The 19,647-nt window shown below is 45.9% G+C and overlaps 1 protein-coding gene across 1 annotated transcript in view; it reads right to left on the bottom strand.

Annotated features, from left to right (window-relative positions):
* The window catches only part of KSR2 (kinase suppressor of ras 2), a 405,360-nt gene that overhangs the window by 312,243 nt on the left and 73,470 nt on the right, over positions 1-19,647 (bottom strand). The window contains exons 2-3 of the mRNA XM_004379037.1: positions 10,326-10,466; positions 3,945-4,095 (exon numbers count right to left, since the gene is read on the bottom strand). Coding sequence (XP_004379094.1) covers positions 3,945-4,095; positions 10,326-10,466 — 292 coding nt within the window. The remainder of the gene's footprint in view (positions 1-3,944; positions 4,096-10,325; positions 10,467-19,647) is intronic.

Raw genomic sequence — 19,647 nt, 5'->3', positions numbered from 1 at the left:
CTAGAGCCCCACAGTGACGGAAACAGAGAGAGGATGCTGGATACACTTACAGAGTGAATGAATGCCGAAACAGAGAGAGGATGCTGGATACACTTACAGAGTGAATGAATGCCGAAACAGAGAGAGGATGCTGGATACACTTACAGAGTGAATGAATGCCGAAACAGAGAGAGGATGCTGGATACACTTACAGAGTGAATGAATGCCGAAACAGAGAGAGGATGCTGGATACACTTAGAGAGTGAATGAATAAGCCATTTTTGTGTAAGCTCGTTCATGGCAGGCTTCTGTCACTTGCAACCATGAGTCTTAACATGGTGCTTCGTACATGAATCCGATTCTTGGCATCCCATCCAGCCCACAGAACTGGAGAGCTGGGGAGGTGAACACAGGGGGAGGGAAGGACATCACAGCACTCACATGCCAGCCCCTGGTATGGTTTCGGTAGGGCGGCTTCTCCCTCGGCTCTCTCTGCCCCCCCAAAGTTACAGCCCAAGTGGAACAAACAATCGGGCAATCAAGACCGGCTCTTAGTCTTTGTTCTAGCCAAAGAAAGACATTACGGGGAAGGCGGGGTTCTGATAGGCTTCATTCAAAGCCCAAACAGGAGAAAGCTAGAGAGCATCTGAGGCTGTCCTATTTCAGGGGCACTTTGCATGCTGTTTTCTCCGGGCTGCCAGCTCTCCCCCTTGGTGCCCAGGAGGAGGACCCGGGGAAGATGCAGCAAAGCAAGCTCCAGGCATAGGAGAAGGGAAGGCAGGACCAAGATTTCCCACCTGCGGGGCTCCCTGAGCAGTGGCGAAGCAGAGAAAGCTGCCACCGGCACCATGGCGATCCTGCATGTGTCAGAGTAGAACTGTGCCCCATACGGTGTTTTCAATGGTTGATTTTGGGAAGTAGATTCCCAGGCCTTTCTTCTGAAGTCCCACTGGTTGAATGTGAACTTCCAACCTTTCGCTGAGCAGCCGAGGATGTTAACCATTTGCACCAGCAGGGACTGGGAAATGAAGACATTCCCCAAACCCAAGGAGAAACTAGGATTACAGTCAACAACTCTACAGTACAGCCGCCCCTCAGAGAGAGAGAGAGAAAACACATTCTTGTGCAGAAGCAGAAGCAGAAGCTTCCTTACTTCCATTTACTCGGTCTCTACATGAGTTTATCAGTAAAACTCGTATTCCTCAGTCATTTACCAAACAAGCACTGAGTCCCTACTACACACCAGAAATTAAAATACCTGATTTCCTCGATCTAGGAAATGCCAGCTCTGGCCTGAGAGCTGGGAATACCAAGAGGGATATGTCACGACCCTCAAGAAGTAAGAGTCTGGTGGGAATGCTGCTAGTTTGCTCCCTAGGTTGGTGTAACATTTTTGGTTAAGAAGAAGGGAAGGAACTGATAGAAACCTCCAGTTCCCAGCATGGTTAGAAGCTTCAAGGAATCAATTATCGTTTGTGAGGAAAAAAACAAAAACAAACCCGTTGCCATTGAGTTGATTCTGACTCATAGTGACCCTACAGGACAGAGCAGAACTGCCCCAGAGGGTTGCCAAGGAGCAGCTAGTAGCTTCTCACTGCCAACCTTTTGGTTAGCAGCTGAGCTCTTAACCACTGCCCCACTAGGGCTCCACATTTGTGAGCAAAGAAAAGAACTTAAAACATGAAGGACTATTCAAGGATGGCTCACTGCTGTCCTCTGGTGGACACATGTAGCAAGTGCCTCAAACAGCTGTTCAGTACTGCCTTCAAAAAAACCACCTGGCCGAGGAGCTGGGGATACCCAGGTGGATAAACAACATATTGGGCCTGCCTTCAGGGAGGTCGCAGATGGATGAGGAAGAAAGACAAGGAAACAGAATCACTATAAGACGTGGTCAGTTTGTGATAGAAGCATTCATTCATCATTCGTTCATCCATTTATTTACTCACTCAACAAAGTGTGGATGTTGTGAGGCAGGAGGAATCATGGGGAAAGCAAGGAGGCCAGTATGGCTGGAGCAGAATGAGCAAGGACGAGAACAGCAGGAGTTGAGGTTGGAAAAGGGGAAAGGGCCCAGCAGTGTAGACCTTGTAGGTCACTGGAGGGACGTGGCATTCTGGTGGCCAAGGGTGAACGGTCAGCTCATTCTGCAGGGTCCAGGAAAGGCACACAGGGGACAGACTTGGGGCTGGGCCTAAGGACGAGCAGGGATTCACCAGCAGGACAAAAGGGAAAGGGAATTCTAGGCACAGGGGCGTGGACCAAGACCTGAAATTCATGCCTTATTCAGGATACCCTAAGTAATTAGTATATCTAACTTAATATAACTAAGTAGTTAGCGTATCTCGAGCCCTGGTGGCACAGTGGCTAAGAGCTCAGACTGCTAACCAAACGGTTGGCAGTTCGAATCCACCAGCTGCTCCTTGGAAACCCTATGGGGCAGTTCTACTCTGTCCTATAGGGTTGCTATGAGTCAGAATTGACTGGACAGCAATGATTTTATTTTTAATCAAATATTTAGGGTTTGAAAGCAAAATGTGAACAGTAGAGCTCCAAGTAAGAGCCAAATCCTGAAGCACTTTGCAATCCACGATGAAAAGTATGCCTGCTGAGGCACTGGTGGGTTTTCACGGGGCAGGCGAGAGGGGTCATATATTTACTCAAACATATTTATTGAGCCCTTTCTATGTGCTGGATGTTGAGCTACACGCTCGTAACAAAATGGTGAATGGAAACAGGCACGATCCCTACCCTCACACAGCTGACAGTCTAGTGGGGAGATAGATAGCTATCCGAAAAATCACTCCCACAAGGAAAGAGATTGAATAGTGGGCCCTAAAAAAGATAGGGCCAAGCCCTAACCCCAGAATCTGTGAATGTGACTTTATTTGGGGAAAGGGTCTTTGCAGCTGTGATTAGGTTAAGGATCTCAAGCTAGGAGCACCCTGCATTTAGGGTGGACACTAAACGCAATGACTGCTGTCCTTGTAAGAGAAAGAGGACGATCTGAAACAGAGACACAGATGGAAGGCCAGGTGAGGACAGAGGCAGAGAGTGGACAGATGCAACTACAAGGCAAGAGACGCTAAGGATCGCCGGCCACCACCAGAAGCGAGGGGGGAGGCATGGAAAAGATTCTCCCTCAGAGCCTCAGAACCAACCCTGCTGACACCTGGTCTCAGACTGCCGGCCTCCAGAACAGTGAAGAAAGTAAGTTTCTGTTGTGTTAAGCCACCCAGTTTGTGGCACTTTGTCATGGTAGCCCTGGGAAACTAAAATACCCAGAAAAGTTTAAAATTCAAATGCAGAAAGTGACTTGTCTGTCAGTCTGTCCTACTGTGGTGGCTTGCATGTTGCTATGATGCTGGAAGCCATGCCACTGGTATTTCAAACACCAGCAGGGTCACCCACGGTGGACAGGTTTCAGCAGAGCTTCCCGACTCAGACTAGGAAGAAAGGCCTGGCAACTTACTCCTGAAATCAGCCAATAAAAACCCTACGGATCACAAGAATATTGTCCAACACAGTGGCCTCAACATTGGACTCAAGCATATCAACAGTCATTAAGGTGGTACAGGACCAGGCAATGCTTTGCCCTGTTGCACATGGGGGGTCGTTATGAGTCAGAGCCGACTCAATGACAGTAACCCCAATGCATACCCGATATTTCAGTATCTGAACCCTAATTATCTGGTACCAAATGCCCTACAACCTCAGACAGGCCTCTCTTGCCCAAGAGTTCCCAAGAGCTGCCCTGACCACTTGTGGTTTCTACTTCCCAGGTCCACCTTTCTTCTGCTCATGAGTGGCATTTACCACCCAGAGGAGACTCCGTCTCATCCTGGCCTGGAATGGTGGCACAGGAATCTTAAGGAACAGCAACAGGGGAGGGGGAATAGAGACCCCCACCCCAACCGGGCCCAGATCTGTTGGGGTCAAGTCTCCATACTCCTGGGCCTGCTCACCTGACATGTGGACATTCCTGAGGCAGGAGAGAGAGGCGTTGAGGCGGGCACACTCCTCCCGGTTGGCTCCGTATTTCTCCACAGTCTCGCACACCTGCTCATCCGTCATCTCCAAGAGGTCCTCCAGACTCAGCTGGCCTGGGGTGATTTCCTAGGGGACGGAAGGGAGAAGGGTAACTACACTTCAAGTGCCTGAGGAGAGGCACATCAAGCCTCTATGCGGCCCTCTAGTGGTTCTTCCTGGAATTACAGGGCACCGTGTGGATGGCTGCTTTGCACAGCGGTTGGGTCTTGGACTCTAAGGTCAGACAGGTCTGGAACTGACGGCCAGTTTTGTCACTCATTAACTAGATGACCTTGGACAAGTCATTTAACCTCTCTCAGCTTCACTTTATTCATCTGTAAAATGGGGATGTAGATACCTCATTTTTTAAAACAACTGCTGCCTTCAAGTTAACTCTGACTCACGGTGACACCTAGTGTGTCAAAGTAGAAGTGCGCTCCACGGGGTTTTCAGTGGCTGATCTTCTGGAAGCAGATCACAAGGTCTTTCTTCCGAGGCACCTCTGGGTGGACTCAAACCTCCAACCTTCCAGCTAGCAACAATCATACCTCATAAGGTAGCACATAACGCTCAGGACGCAGCACTCCATCAACAGCAGTAGTTCATTATTTGTCTCCCCACAGAGCTTCTGGGCCCCTTATGGGCAGGGCCTCATTTTACTCATCACTAAATGGGCTCAGTGCCTCCTGCTCTTCTCAGTAAGCACTTTCTGGACTATGGTAATCCGTCCAAAATCCCAAGGTGAACTCAGCACAGCCAGCTGACACCTCAGGTCTCCTGACGGCTGCTCTCCTCTCTGCTTCCCCTCTTCTCTGGCCACAGGGTCTGGGGTTCATACTGGGTCTTCAGAAACCCTAAGGGAAAAGGAACTGGAACTGTGTGGGTGGGTGCCTTAAGGATGGAAATGAAACAGGATTTGTGTTTGAGCCATGGGACATAAGTTTTGTGTTCTAAGACAAAGTGGTAAGACTGGAGTATGACATGGAGCAGGGAAAGGAGCACCTGAAGAGATGGGCAGGACACAGAAAGGAAGAGTCCCTCACTATGAATGTACTGAGCAGGTGTCCCTTCACTGCCACCAGAAATCCCTACCCTCACCTTTTCCAAAACAGTATCTCCCTAGACACCATAAAACAGATACATCACAAAATCGTCAAACCTCTGTTTATGCATCTATAGCTATATCTATATATCTGTGTAAGAGACTTTATCTTAAAGCAGTTAACAGTTTCCAACATTTTTTCATATATTTTATTATTTAAATAATGATTTTGAATATCTACGGATAGCTATTCTAGGGCTGGGTTGTGGAGTACCTCTGCCCTCTTGTGGCCAGATTTGTGTATAGCAGCAAAATACAGACCATCCCCACCCCACCTGCTCCGTCCACACACACACACACACACACACACACACACACACACACACACAACTGAGAACCAGAAAGTGAGGAAAAATGCATCAGCACAAAAATACTACCCAAAAAAAGAGCTGCAAGGCAAAAGCCCAATCAGTGACTTTCCAAAGCACTAGGGCAGACGGCAGAGAGAAAAAAATAACTGAGTCACTTAGATGCCTTCTCAAACAGGAACACGTTGCAAATAAGCCTCACTCTAAGACAGGTGACGGATCAGGATTTGAAAGTACAAAAGGAATCACATTTAGAGAGGATGAGTCACAACACAAAAGGATTCTCCTCCTTGCTGCACGATTCACTTGTGCATTTTAATCCTATGATTTACCAAAAGAAAATATTAAAATTACACTGAGGTTTATATGTGTGTGTGTGTGTGTGTGTGTGTGTGTGTGTATACATGAAAAATAAAGTAATAATTTTGATGACATCAAAAACTGGAGAAATCCTTTAACAAACCTGGGCCAAAAGAGCAGATGTACTTGGGACTGGTAGAATATTAATAATAGCTGAAATACTCTGAGCACTTATAAGTACTTCTCATGGATTTTCTTTTAATGTTACAAAGACCACCTAAAGTAGACCCGTTAATTATCACAATTTTCCAAACCAGGACACTAAAACTCAGAGGTTAGACCACTTGCCCAAGGTCATGAAGGCAGGCGGTTTCCCTTAGGAACTTTCTCCACACTAAGTTCCTTCACAGAAAGGGGCCCTCTGCAGTGGGAGAGCCGGAACCCCAGCTCTGCCCCACTTCCTGGCTGGTGGCCTTGGGCTCAAGATGCTCATGGACTGAAGTAAGGCCGAAACGGGTACCTCCCAGCCAGTGACAGATATGCATAAGTTATGCACCAGAAGGCGCCCGTGGGATCTAACGGGCAGCAGCTCCCATCCATTGCTGCCAGACAGGAATTCAGCTCCATGTGGTCAGCAATTCTGATGTTTCAAGAGATGCTGGAGAGCTCGGATTTTATGCAAATTCTTAACAATTTTCAAACAGTGGCTCAAAAAAAATGGTTTTGAACACCACGTCAACCAAACAGATACAGCTTGAGGGCCACCCGTTTTCAAGCTCTGGTCTAGAAGAGTTGTTTCTGCCTGATGTGCCCCACCTGTGGCACTGGATAATAAAGGGTTCCTAATGACAGTTATACCCACCATGTACACTTTGGAAGGCACTGGGGATGCAAAAATAAAAAGACATGGAGTGTCACCTCAAGGAAATCTTTATATATTCCTGTAGGGAGCCCTGGTGCTGCAGTGGTTGAGTTCAGCTGTTAATCAAAAGATCACAGTTTGAATCCACCAGCCGCTCCCTGGAAACCCTATGGGGCAGTTCTACTCTGTCCTACAGGGTCGCTATGAGTCAGAACAGACTCTACGGAAACGGGTTTTTAAAGCTTCTGGGAAGTGTACTGGGCTATGCAAATAGGAGGCACTGTCTGCACCCACATGGGCCCTTTCAGTCTAGGATGTCCGCAGAGAACCACATCTCACCTGGCCGGCCGTGCTGGGAATGACTGAGGGATCGGCGAATCGCACACCACCGAGTGTGTGTGTGGGCGAGATGGGGGGAAGAGAGGAATGTGGGGTGCTCATCTAGCCCGGGAATGCCTCGTCTGGTAGGGTCCGGCGAGCCCTCTTTGGGGAGAAGGTCTTTAAAAGACAGAAGACGGAGGGGGATCTTCCAGACCTCTTGAAGCAGGAAGCAGGAGCAGCCCCGTGAGAAAGGGCACTTTGACAATCTTGAACCTTCAAACCTTCAACCAAAATTCTCCCCTGCGGTCTTCTTTGAACCAAACAATAGCTTGTTTTAATTAGTAAAGTACACCTGCTTTGAGCATTGTGTTCTTCTAAAGAAATTATCTACACGAGATGGAACGGACAACGGCAGCTTGAAAAGGCTGGATGAGAAACTTAGGGGCGGTCAGTTTAAGATAAGGGCAGTGGGATGATGTGGAAAATGACAAGGAGGATGGCAGCACAACTGGAAGAAAGTAACCAATGTCACTGAAATGTACACGTAGACATTGTCCAAATGGCGTGTCTTTGGCTGTGTATATTGTTGTTATGTGCTGCTGAGTCAATTCCGACTCGTAGCGACCCTATGGGACAGAGTAGAACTGCCCCATAGGGTTTCCAAGGCTGTAAATCTTTACAGGAGCCAATCGCCAGGTCTTTTCTCCCACGGAGCTGCTGGTAGGTTCGAACCGCTGACCTTCTGGTTAGCAGCTGGGCACTTAACCATTGTGAAACCAGGGCTCCTCTGCTGTGTATACTTTCACCAAATTAATTTTTTTTTAAAAAGGCATTTAGGTCGTGCAGGCATGGGGGGCAGCCCTCCACTGTCCAGCTCAAGGGGGATCCAGCACCAGGACAACGAGGAGAAAGCACAGCGCTTCCCACCTTAGGCTCAGAGTCCGTCAGGGCTGGGTGCTGCTGCCAGCCCCCGCACACTCGCTCACTGAGCCTCAGCTTCTTGCTGCCAATGGGATAATAGTCACACCTGCCTCAAAGGGTCATTGTCAGGGTTCCTCAAAAGGATAAACACAGAACTGCCATTTTGCCACTGTTGTTGTTCTTGTTAGGTGCTGTCCAGTCACTTTCAACTCATAGCGACCCTACATACAACAGAACGAAACAAGTGATTCCACTCCAAGACTTGAGAGCAGGAAGACAAACAGAGACTTGTACACCACTGTGCACCGCAGCACTCTGCACAGTAGCCAAAAGACGGAAACAACTGAAGTGTCCATCAACAGAAGAATGGCTAAACAAAATGGGGTACACGCATACAGTGGACTATTACTCAGCCATAAAGAGAAATGAACTCCTGATACATGCTATGACATCGATGAACCTTGAACACATGCTAAATGAAATAAGCCAGACACAAATCATATACTGTACCATCCCACTTATATGAAAGATCTAGAATAGGCAAATACATAGATGGAGGAGAGGGGAAAAGAGCGTTACCACTTAATGAAGAATGAGTTTCTGTCTGGAGTGACGAAAAGGTTTTAGAAATCGACAGTGACGATGGATGCACAGCACAGTGAATATATTTAACGTCACTGAACTACACACTTAAAAATGGTTAAAATGCCAGAAATTTTGTTACATGTATCTTTTCGTTGTTATTTGCCGTCGAGTCGATTCTGACTCACGGTGACCTCGTGTGCAGAGCAGAACTGCTCCATGAACTTTTCAAGGCTGTGGTCTTTCAGAAGATCACCAGACCTTTCTTCAGAGGAGCCTCGGGGTGGTTCGAACCACCAACCTGCCACCTAGTAGTCGGGTGCTTAACCATTCGCACCACCCAGGGACTCCATATATATTTTACGACAATAAAATCTTAAGAAAAAAACAAAAGCCACGTGAGGTGCAGTAAAGATCCATTAGCACAACGCCTGGCTGGAGACTCAATCATGTGAGCTGGCTTATTAGGAAGGGCTCATCCCAGTCTCTGGAAACTGGGGACCTGGGATCTAGAGGGTAAGGAAGATGTACTCCTTGAGACCTTAGGGATGTGCTCTAATCCTTGCAGTCGGACATAAGACATCAACTGTTCTAGATTAGTTTAGAAACTGGAAAAACTGTTACTTTCAAACTTTTCAACAGAAGCAGCAATAAGAAGAAGGTGACACTGACCAAGTGCTAAGTAGGTGCCAAGGAGCGCTGGTGGCGCAGTGGTTAATCGGAGGTTCGAAACCACCAGCAGCTCCGCAGGAAAGAGATGTGGCAGTCTGCTTCTGTAGAAATTTACAGCCTTGGAAACCCTATGGGGTCGCTATGAGCCAGAATCGACTTGATGGCAGTGGGGAACTAGGTGCCAGCCCAGGAGTTGAACATTTTATATGTACCATCTCATTTTATCATATCAGCTATGTAAGAAGAGGGGATCTGTCATGGTTTGAATTATATCCCCCCAAAAATGTGTGTATCAATTTGGCTGGGCCATGATTCCCAGAATTGTGTGGTTGGCCTCCATTTTGTGATTGTAATTTTATGTTAAAGAGGATTAGGGTGGGATTGTAACACCACCTTTACCCAGCTCACATCCCTGATCCAATGTAAAAGGAGTTTCCCTGGGGTATGGCCTGCACCACCTTTTATCTCTCAAGAGATAAAAGGAAAGGGAAGCAAGCAGAGAGTTGGGGACCTCATACCATCAAGAAAGCAGTGCCGGGAGCAGACTGCCTCCTTTGGACCGGGGTCCCTGCGCAGAGAAGCTCCTAGTCCGGGGGAACATTGATGAAAAGGCCGACAGAGGGAAAAAGCCTTCCCGTGGAGCTGACACCCTGAATTTGGACTTTTAGCCTACTTTGACTGTGAGGAAATAAACTTCTCCTCATTAAAACCATCCATTTGTGGTATTTCTGTTATAGCAGCACTAGATAACTAAGAATTGTTATGCCCATTTAACAGATGAGAAAACTAATGCCCTATGACTGTGCTGTCCAAGATGGTAGCTACTGACCTCATTAATTAAAATTAAATACAATTAAAAACTCAGTTCCTCATTACACGCATTACCCACATTTCAAGTGCTCAATAGCCTCACATACCCAGTGGCTACTGCATTAGACAGCACAGATATAACACACATCCATCAGAGCAGGAAGTTCTCCTGGACTACACTCCTCTAAAAGGTAAAGTGATTTGTCCAAGGTGATTCAGTAAACAAACGGCAGAGGTGAAAGAAGTTCTAACTAACTCTAGAAGCACACTCTTAAGTGTGCTACTTGGATCGCATTAGAGATCCTAAGTGTCTTCATCCCACATACATTTATTGAAGGCCTACTATGTGCCAGGGACTGGCACAGCCAAAAACCTGTTGCTTGACAGGCAGCCGAGGTGGTGGCTGCCAGTGGGTAAGGGGCAGGGGTTCCAGGGTCACCTCTAGGACTTCCTTGCGCACGTCGACGATCCGGAACCAGTGCCGGAGCTGGGGGAAGCCATCCAGCTCGGCGTTGCGCTCCTGCAGGGCCACCTTCTTCTTGCAGGACAGCTGCCGGCTGAAGTACTTCACCAGCTTGCTCTGTGGAGACAAAGACGAGGACAGGGACACATCTCAGAGCCACTGCCACAAGGGCAAGAGGCAAGAATCTCATACTCCCTACCCCCACCCAAATACCATCCCACACTGCATTAACGGATTTTGGTTCTACTACATTGAGCTCTGGTTTTCCATCCGTCTCCTCCCAGTGTTGGTGAAGAGGGGGACAAACAGGTTCAAATACTGCTGGTGGGACCACACACGGGTACCACTTCAGTGGAGGGACATTTGGCCAAATCGATCTACATTTCCACCACCCGTCTGTCAGTTTGTTGTACTGTGGTGACTTGTGTGTTGCTATGATGCTGGAAGCTATGCCCCCAGTATTTCAAATACCAGCAGGGTTTCACCAAAGCTTCCAGACTAAGACAGACTAGGAAGAAAGGTCTGATGATCTACTTTTGAAAATTAGCCAATGAAACCCTACGGATCACAACAGGACACTGTCCAATATACTGCTGGAAGATGAGCCCCTACACTGAAAATCACTCAAAATACACAGTGGCTGCAACAATGGACTCAAGTATACCAATTGTGAAGATGGTGCAGGACCGGGCAACGTTTCGTTCTGTTGTACGTGGGGTCACCGTGAGTCAGAGCCAACTCGATGGCAAAAAAAACACAACAACAATCCACATTTCAACTACAGATATCCTTTGACCCAGAAATTCCACTTCTAGGAATCAACCTACAAACATCATGTGCAAAATGATTCCTGTAAAATGATATTTCTGTTTGCAATGATAAAGAAGGCAAACAACTCGAATGACCATCAAGTAGAGACTCAGTACATAAACAACACCACATCCCCACAAAGGAACTCTATTCGGCTCCAAAATGAAATGAGGAAGCACCCTATGTACTGATACAGGATGATCTCCAAGATAATGTTGATTGAAAAAAATAAACGTTCTCCCTTTCATGTGAAAAACTGTTACATGTATCTTGTTGTTAGCTACTGTCCAGTCATGGCAAGCCCACACAAAATGGAATGAAACGCAGCCCAGTCCTGTGCCATCCCCATGATCAGTTGGGGACTGGACCGTTGTGATCATAGGGTTTTCATTAGCTGATTTTTAGAAATAGACTGCTAGGCCTTTCCTCCTAGTCTGTTTTAGTCTGGAAGCTCCACTGAAACGTGTTTAGCATCTTAGCAACACGCAAGCCTCCGCTGACAGACGGGTGGTGGCTGTGTATGAGCTGTACTGGCCAGGGATGAGGTTCACTGACCAGGAATCTAACACAGGCCTCCTGCATGGATGGCAAACATTTTACCACTGAACCACCAATGCCTTTTGCATGTCAATATGTTTGTAAATGTGGAGACTCTCTAGAAAAATTCCTAGTCCTCTGAGAAAGGGAACCATATGGTGGGGGAGGAACAGAGGTAGGAGAGAAACATATTATTTCCCTTTTGTATCACTTAAATCTTAAGTCATACGAAAGTATTACCTATTCATGAATAATAAATACTTTTAAAATAAGATGAACCTAAATCCATGCTTCTGGAGAGATGCCTATGACATGAGATATTGCTGGTTTTGTAAAACGAACACATCAACAACAAAACAAGCAGAGAAAAAGAAGTGGAAGGATATGCTTCAGGCTGTTAAATTGGGAGCAAAAGACTCTACAGAGGGGGTGAGACAAGAATGGTTAAATTTATACATTTTTGCATTGTTTCAATAGTTACCCAAAGCATATTATCATTTCTGTAACTTAAAATATATTTAATAAAGATAGTGAAACAAAAATAAAATCCTTAGGTATGCACATTCCTTTGGCATTTCAAAGCACTGACAACCAAGAAGACAGTCCTGAAATTTCAGGATCACAAAATTCTTCTAAAAGGTCAAGAAAACTAATTTCTTATAAAACTGACCAACAGGAAAAAAAAATGCAGTGGTTTAAAACTATGCCAGTGAATTCTCTGATACTCCTATACACTCCTCCCTTTAAGAGGTGGAGTTTATTCCTCTCCCCATAAGTGGGGGCTGGACTTAACAGCTCACTTCTAACAAACAGAATATGGCGAAAGTGGTGATGTATGACTTCAGAGACGAGGTCATAAAAAGCACTGTGGCTTCCTCTTTACTCATACTCTCTTGCACCACTGTCTCTGGAGAAGCCAGATGCCATGTCATGAGGACACTCAATCAGCTTTTGGAGAGGCCCACATGGTGAAAAACTGATGCCTCCAGCCAAAAGCTATGTGAGTGACCCATCATGGGACAAGATCCTCCAGCTCCAGTAAAGCCTTCAGATGACTGCAACCCCAGTCAACACTGTGACAACAACCTCATGACAAACTTTGAGCTGGGACCACCTACCTAAGCTATTCCCAAAATCTTGACCCACAGAAACTGTGAGATAGAAAATGTTTGCTGCTTAAAGATGCTGCGTTTTAGGGTAATTTGTTAGGTAGTAATACATAACTAAGGAGCCCTGGTGGTGCAACCCACTAAGCACTCAGCTGGTAACTGAAACGTTGTCGGTTCGAACCCACCTAGTGGCTCCATGGCAAGAAGACCTGGTGATCTGCTCCCGTAAAGCTTACAGCCAAGAAAACTCTATGGGGCAGTTCTACTCTGTCCAATGGGGTTGGCATGAGTCAGAATCAATGGCACCTAACAACAACAATATATAAATGTCATGGATTGAATTTTGTCCCCCAGAAATATCTGTCAACTTGGATAGGTCACGATTCCCAGTATTGATGATTGTCTACCATTTTACCATCTGATGTGATTTCCCTAGGTGTTGTAAATGCTATCACTGTGATGCAGTAAGATAGATTATCTGCAGTTATACTGATGAGGTCTACAAGATTAGATACTGTCTTAAGCCAATCTCTTTTGAGATATAAAAGAGAGAAGCGATCAGAGAGACATGGCGACCTCATACCACCAAGAAAGCAGCACTGGGAGCAGAGCGCATCCTTTGGACCTGAGGTTCCTGTGCTAAGATGCTCCCAGACCAAGGCAAGACTGGTGACAGGGACCTTCCTCCAGAGCCGACAGACAGCGCATTTCCCTGGAGCTGACGCCCTGAGTTTGGACTTGTAGCCTGCTGGACTGTGAGAGAATAGGTTTCTCTTTGTTGGAGCTACCCACTTGTGGTATTTCTGTTGTAGCAGCACTAAATGACTAAGACAATAAGTAACAAAGAAGATGAAATCCATTCAAACTTACATTAAGAAAAAGAGAATAACCTTCCTACAAAGTACATCAAAAAATATGTTCATGAAACAGACCAAAACTATAGCCCACTACACTTCAAAACTCTCTAAGAGACATTAAGAAAATGGTACAAGATGTGGAAAAATAAATTAAATTAAAATTAGAAAATGTCATAGATGAGATAACAGAATTCAGGAAGGGGTTAGAAATAAAGGAAAATTTCATTCAGAAATGGATACAAAAGTAGAGGGAATACCAGAGCAAATAAACATGATGGAAAATTCTTTAAGATGAACAGGTAAAATGTAAGAAAATTTTTAAAAGTCAGAAATAAATTAAAATCTTCACAAGGCAGGCATCAGAGGCAGGGTGGGCAGGCAGCCCAGCAGGGGTCAGAGTCCAGAGAGAGTGTCCAGGCAGAGTGGTGACCCTGTGGAAGGTAAGGCCCAATCCAGGATGACATCGGAGCAGGGCAGCATCCCGGTGGAATTGGAAGACTGACTACATACGGGCAGGTTGAGCAAATAAATAAGTATATTGTGTTATGGATTGAATTGTGTCCCCAAAAATGTGTGTCAACTTGGCTAGGCCATGATTCCCAGTATTGTGTAATTGTCCACCATTTTGTCACCTGATGTGATTTTCCTATGTGTTGTAAATCCTACCTCTATGATGTTAATGAGGCAGGATTAGAGGCAGTTATGTTAATGAGGCAGGACTCAATCTATGAGATTAGATTGTATCTTGGGTCAATCTCTTCTGAGATATAAAAGAAGTGAGCAGAGAGACAGACCTCATTATCACCAAGCAAGAAGAGTCAGGAACACACAAGTCCTTTGGACCTGGGGTCCCTGCACTGAGAAGCTCCTAGACCAGGGGAAAGTTGATGACAAGGAATTTCCCCCAGAGCAGACAGAGAAAGCCTTCCCATAGAGCTGGCATCCTGAATTTGGATTTCTAGTCTCCTAGACTATGAGAGAATAAATTTCTCTTTGCTAAAGACATTCACTTGTAGTATTTCTGTTACAGCAACACTAGATAACTAAGACAATTGAGAATTACTTTTCTCACTGTCTGAGAAGAGCAATACACGATAGAAAAGAGGAAAGCTAGAATAAATATGTGGTGTTGGACTGAGATTAGAGATATCAATGTGACTTCACGGTTTTCAACACATAAACCAGCCCAAAAATACTCACTGCCATCAAGTTGATTCTGACTCATGGCAACTCCATGTGTTACAGAGTAGAACTACTCCACAGGGTTTTCTTGGCTGTAATCTTAACAAAAGTAGATCGCCAGGCCTTTCTTCCATGGTGCCACTGGGTAAGCTTGAATCACCAATCTTTAGGTTAGTAGCTAAGCTCAAGATTTGAACCACTCAGGGATCCTTTTTTAAATACATATAGATATAAAAATATAAATATAAGTGTATGTGTATGTATATGTATACATATGTACATCCACACATCTATTCCCTAGGCTGTCTACTGAGGGAACCTAGAAACAATGACACTGGATTAACATGCTTGGCTGCTAACTGAAAGGCTGGAGGTTTGAATCCACCCAGAGGCACCTCAAAAGGAAGCCTGGAGATCTACTTCCAAAAAATCAGCCATTGAAAACTCTATGGAGCACAGTTCTACTCTGACACACATGGGGTCACCATGAGTCAGAATAAATGTGATGGCAAGTGGTCTTTACTGAACTGGAAGGACACTACATTCACCTTAGCTCCAGGAGAGCAAGTTTAGAGGCCGGGCAGGTCCAAGGCCAAGGCTGGTAGAGAAACAAGCACTTTAAAAAGGCAGTACCCCCTGGGCAAAATTCTTTCCATGTTCCATGGGCTGACAGTGTTTCAAACAAGTATTGTACACTCTGAGATCACTTCGTCAGAGTCTTAATCTTCATTTGAACCTATGGCTTTAAACACTTCATATGGAAAGGTGGTGCTTTTGGAAAACAGGTACCTGCTTCTGTCTAAATCCTATGGTTTCTGTCCATCTAACAATCATTAACAATATCTATAAATTGGGCTTGCTGCTAACTGGTCTCCTTCATCCTTTTCTTCTGAATAATTAAGGTCTTTCTGTTTATTATTTTGTACCAATGTATGCTTGTGTTTTACTTCAAATACTGCAAAAGAAATAAGGATCTGGTCTCTTTTTAAAAATAACAAAGCTGTATCAACTTCTTAAAGAATCAAAGAAGGCAGAATTAATTGGGAAGCTAATTACATCATCTCTCATATTTTTTTAAAAAGCCTTCGGTGCCACAGAATATTTTTAAAAAACTAGGCTGAAACCAGAAGCTGAGTGGCAGGAGCAATGGAACCATGTCACTACCTTGCTCAAACCCCTTGTCTTAGTCATCTAGTGCTGCTGTAACAGAAATACCACAAGTGGATGGTTTTAACGAAGAGAAGTTTATTTCCTCACAGTCAAAGTAGGCTAAAAGTCCAAATTCAGGGCGTCCGCTCCAGGGGAAGGCTTTTTCCCTCTGTCGGCCTTCTTCTCTTCAGTGTTCCCCAGGACTAGGAGCTTCTCTGTGCAGGGACCCTGGTCCAAAGGACGCGCTCTGCTCCCAGCATTGCTTTCTTGATGGTAGAAGATCCCCCGTCTCACTGCTCACTTCTGTCTTTTATATCCCACGAGATTGCCTCAGGACACAATCCAGTCTTGCAGATCAGGTCCTGCCTTACTAACACAACTGTCACCCATCCTCCCTCATTAACATCATAGAGGCAGGTTTACAACATACAGGAAAATCACACAGTACCAGGAATCATGGCCTAGCCAAATTGATACACACATTTTTTGGGGGGACACAAGTCAAACCATGACATTCCACCCTTTGGCCCCCAAAAAATCACATCCTTGCAACATGGAAAACATATTCATCCCATCATATCATAGCAAAAGTCTTAACTCCAAGTCCAAAATCCAAAAATTCCTCTTCATCTGTGGAATCTAGAATACAAGTTATCTGCTTCCAAAGGTACAATAGCAGAACAGGTACAAGCTAGACATTTCCATTACAAATGGGAGAAACTAGAGGGAAAGAAGGGATAACATGCACCAAGCAAGTCAGCAGAACACATTACATTAGCCCTCAAGGCTTTGAAAATAATCTTCTGTTCTCTGAGACAATTTACACAATAGCCCTGCACTCCAGACTCTAGGTATTGGCCACAGTCTCTGGATTTTCAGTGGAGGCCCCTCGGCCCTGGGCTTCAGCTCCGCCTTCCAGGCCCACTGGGACAACAACTCTGCTCCCTTGGCTTTAGACGCACCATTCTCCTAGTCCATCGGAGTGACAACTCCACCCTTAGAAACACCAGAGGCCATGGCTCCACCCTTTGAAACCCCTGAGGTCATGGCCATACCTTTTGAGGCTGAAGCAGCTCGGCTTCTTGTGTCCCTTGTCTCTTCAGCTTCTGCTTCCTATGGCCTCTTGGCCCTCGGGCCTCATGCCCGCATCTGCCCTGCTGGGGCAAGTGTTCCAAAGCTCAGTAGCTCCACCGGGAAGTGCCTGGAGGCACCCCACTCCGCCAGGAAGCCTTCTGGGCACAGGCGCTCAGCTCCCTCACTCAGCGGGTCAGCACGCGGGGCAAGCCTAGCTCCACCAATAAGTGCCCAGAGGCACCCCACTCCGCCAGGAAGCCTCCTGCTCACAGGCATTCAGCTCTCTCGCTCCGTGGGTCGGCTCCAGCGCCGTCTTTCACCGGTCTCCTGGTTCTGCTGCTGTTGGTTCTCTGCTGCTGTTGGTTCTCTGCTGCTGCTGGTCCTCTGTCACTGCCGCACGTCTATCCATTCAGTTTTAAAACCACTTCCACATTTTAGGTATCTGTTAGAGCAGCACCCCACTCTCTCGGTACCAAATTCTGTCTTAGTCATCTAGTGCTGCTGTAACAGAAATACCACAAGTGGATGGTTTTAACGAAGAGAAGTTTATTTCCTCACAGTCAAAGTAGGCTGAAAGTCCAAATTCAGGGCGTCAGTTCCAGGGGAAGGCTTTTTCCCTCTGTCGGCCTTCTCTTCAGTGTTCCCCTGGACTAGGAGCTTCTCCGCGCAGGGACCCCGGTCCAAAGGACGCACTCTGCTCCCAGCACTGCTTTCTTGATGGTAGGAGGTCCTCCTGTCTCACTGCTCATTTCTGTCTTTTATATCTCAAAAGATTGCCTCAGGACACAATCCAGTCTTGTAGATCCAGTCCCGCCTTACTAACACAACTGCCACCCATCCCCCCTCATTAACATCATAGAGACAGGTTTACAACATACAGGAAAATCACACAGTACCAGGAATCATGGCCTAGCCAAAATGATACACACATTTTTTGGGGGGACACAAGTCAAACCATGACACCCCTGTTCTCAAATGGCAGCATTTCCCAAGTGGGGGTATCACTGATAACTCGTGGTGGTACCCAGGCATGGCACTGAGTAACGCTGTATCATACAGTAAGCACGTTCTTCCCTCTCCAAATCTCTCTCCAGCCTTCTGACTCCATCAGGGAGACAGTCTCCGTCCAGTGGTACTACGTACGTCTCTAACACCTCTCTAATCTCCCAAGAAACTGACTCAAAGCCTTGAGCAGGTTACAGTATTAAGCACAATTTCATGACACTTTTGTTTCCATTGTATTTATTTTCTTGCTTACCTTCTTCCCTTTATGGCAAGGGATACTAGTTTTCCATTACAACAGTTGTACAAAGTTTGATGTTTAAATAAATGTATGTTAAAATTTTGAGTTGGTTTCAAGAAAATGCACAGATAGGGCTAAATGTATGATGATGATATCAAACTGTCGAGATTGGGAAACAGTGTCCCACAAAATAAAGTCCAAACTACTCAGACTATAACACTCAGGGCTCAAATTTATTCTACCTCCTCTTCTTTGCATCTTTCCTGTCCATGCAATTCCCTAAACACATTACCTCAAATGTCACCTCTCTATGCCTTTGGTCAGGCTCGTTCTACCCACAAGTCCTGTCCATACCCACCTGACCCCAATCCTTTAACCTTCCTGAATATACACCCTTTGCCATGTGACTCTGCAGTTAACTCACTAAAGGGGCAGAGGCTATATCCCTGCCTCTCCCCATGTGACTTGCTTCAGCCAATAGAAAGAGCCTAGCCTTCAGAAGTCTTGTGTGTTTCACTTGATCTCGTGCATCACGGTCATCATAATGAGAACATGCCCAGGCTAGTTGGCTAGTCAGCTGAAGGGTGAGAGGCTACAGAGCAGAATCAAGTTTTCCCAGGCACCCCACCCAAATCCACCCTAGCTCCGCCAACAGCCAACGGCTGCCTGTCATTTGGCTCTGGGTGAGCCCAGCCAAGACCAGAAGAGCCACCAACTGCAGGTGATCCCAGACGCATGGCCAAGAAATGCTTATGCTGTATGCCACTAAGCTTTTGTGGCTGGTTGTTACGCAGCATTAGAGGGACCCAGAGCTAACAGATACACTATCCTGTCAACTCAGAAAAATCTGGCTTCTTCTTCAAAGCCTATCTCAAACATCATCTTCTCCAGTCCTTGCCAATTCTTCCTTGGCACTCTATTTGTACACACTCTATTATGGAATTTATCCCTTTTCTTGAATTACAGCGGATTGACAGTGAAGATAATGGACACCTTAGAGGGCTAAGGAGTCCTCTCTAGCTTTGGAAGAGTAAGTGAAATAGACATAACAATAAAAACAAAAGCGCTATTATTGAGTACTTCCATGTGCCAGGCCCCATGCCAAAGGTCATGCATGCATTTTCTCAATATATCCTCACGTCCCCAGGAAACAGGCGCTACTAAGATCCCCATTTTACAGATGAGGGCATTAGGCTCAGAGAAGTTCAGTCATTTGCTCACAGTCATACAGCAAGTAAGTGCATAGCCAAGAGTCAAACCCAGGTCTTATTTTAGTTTGGCTTTAATTATTTAGTAAACACATGCATGTATTTTCCTTTAAAAAAATTAGAACATTT

This window comes from Trichechus manatus, unplaced genomic scaffold (genome assembly GCF_000243295.1).
Source record: "Trichechus manatus latirostris isolate Lorelei unplaced genomic scaffold, TriManLat1.0 scaffold00061, whole genome shotgun sequence".
Lineage (NCBI taxonomy): Eukaryota > Metazoa > Chordata > Mammalia > Sirenia > Trichechidae > Trichechus > Trichechus manatus.
This window is presented reverse-complemented; position numbering and strand designations above follow the sequence as displayed.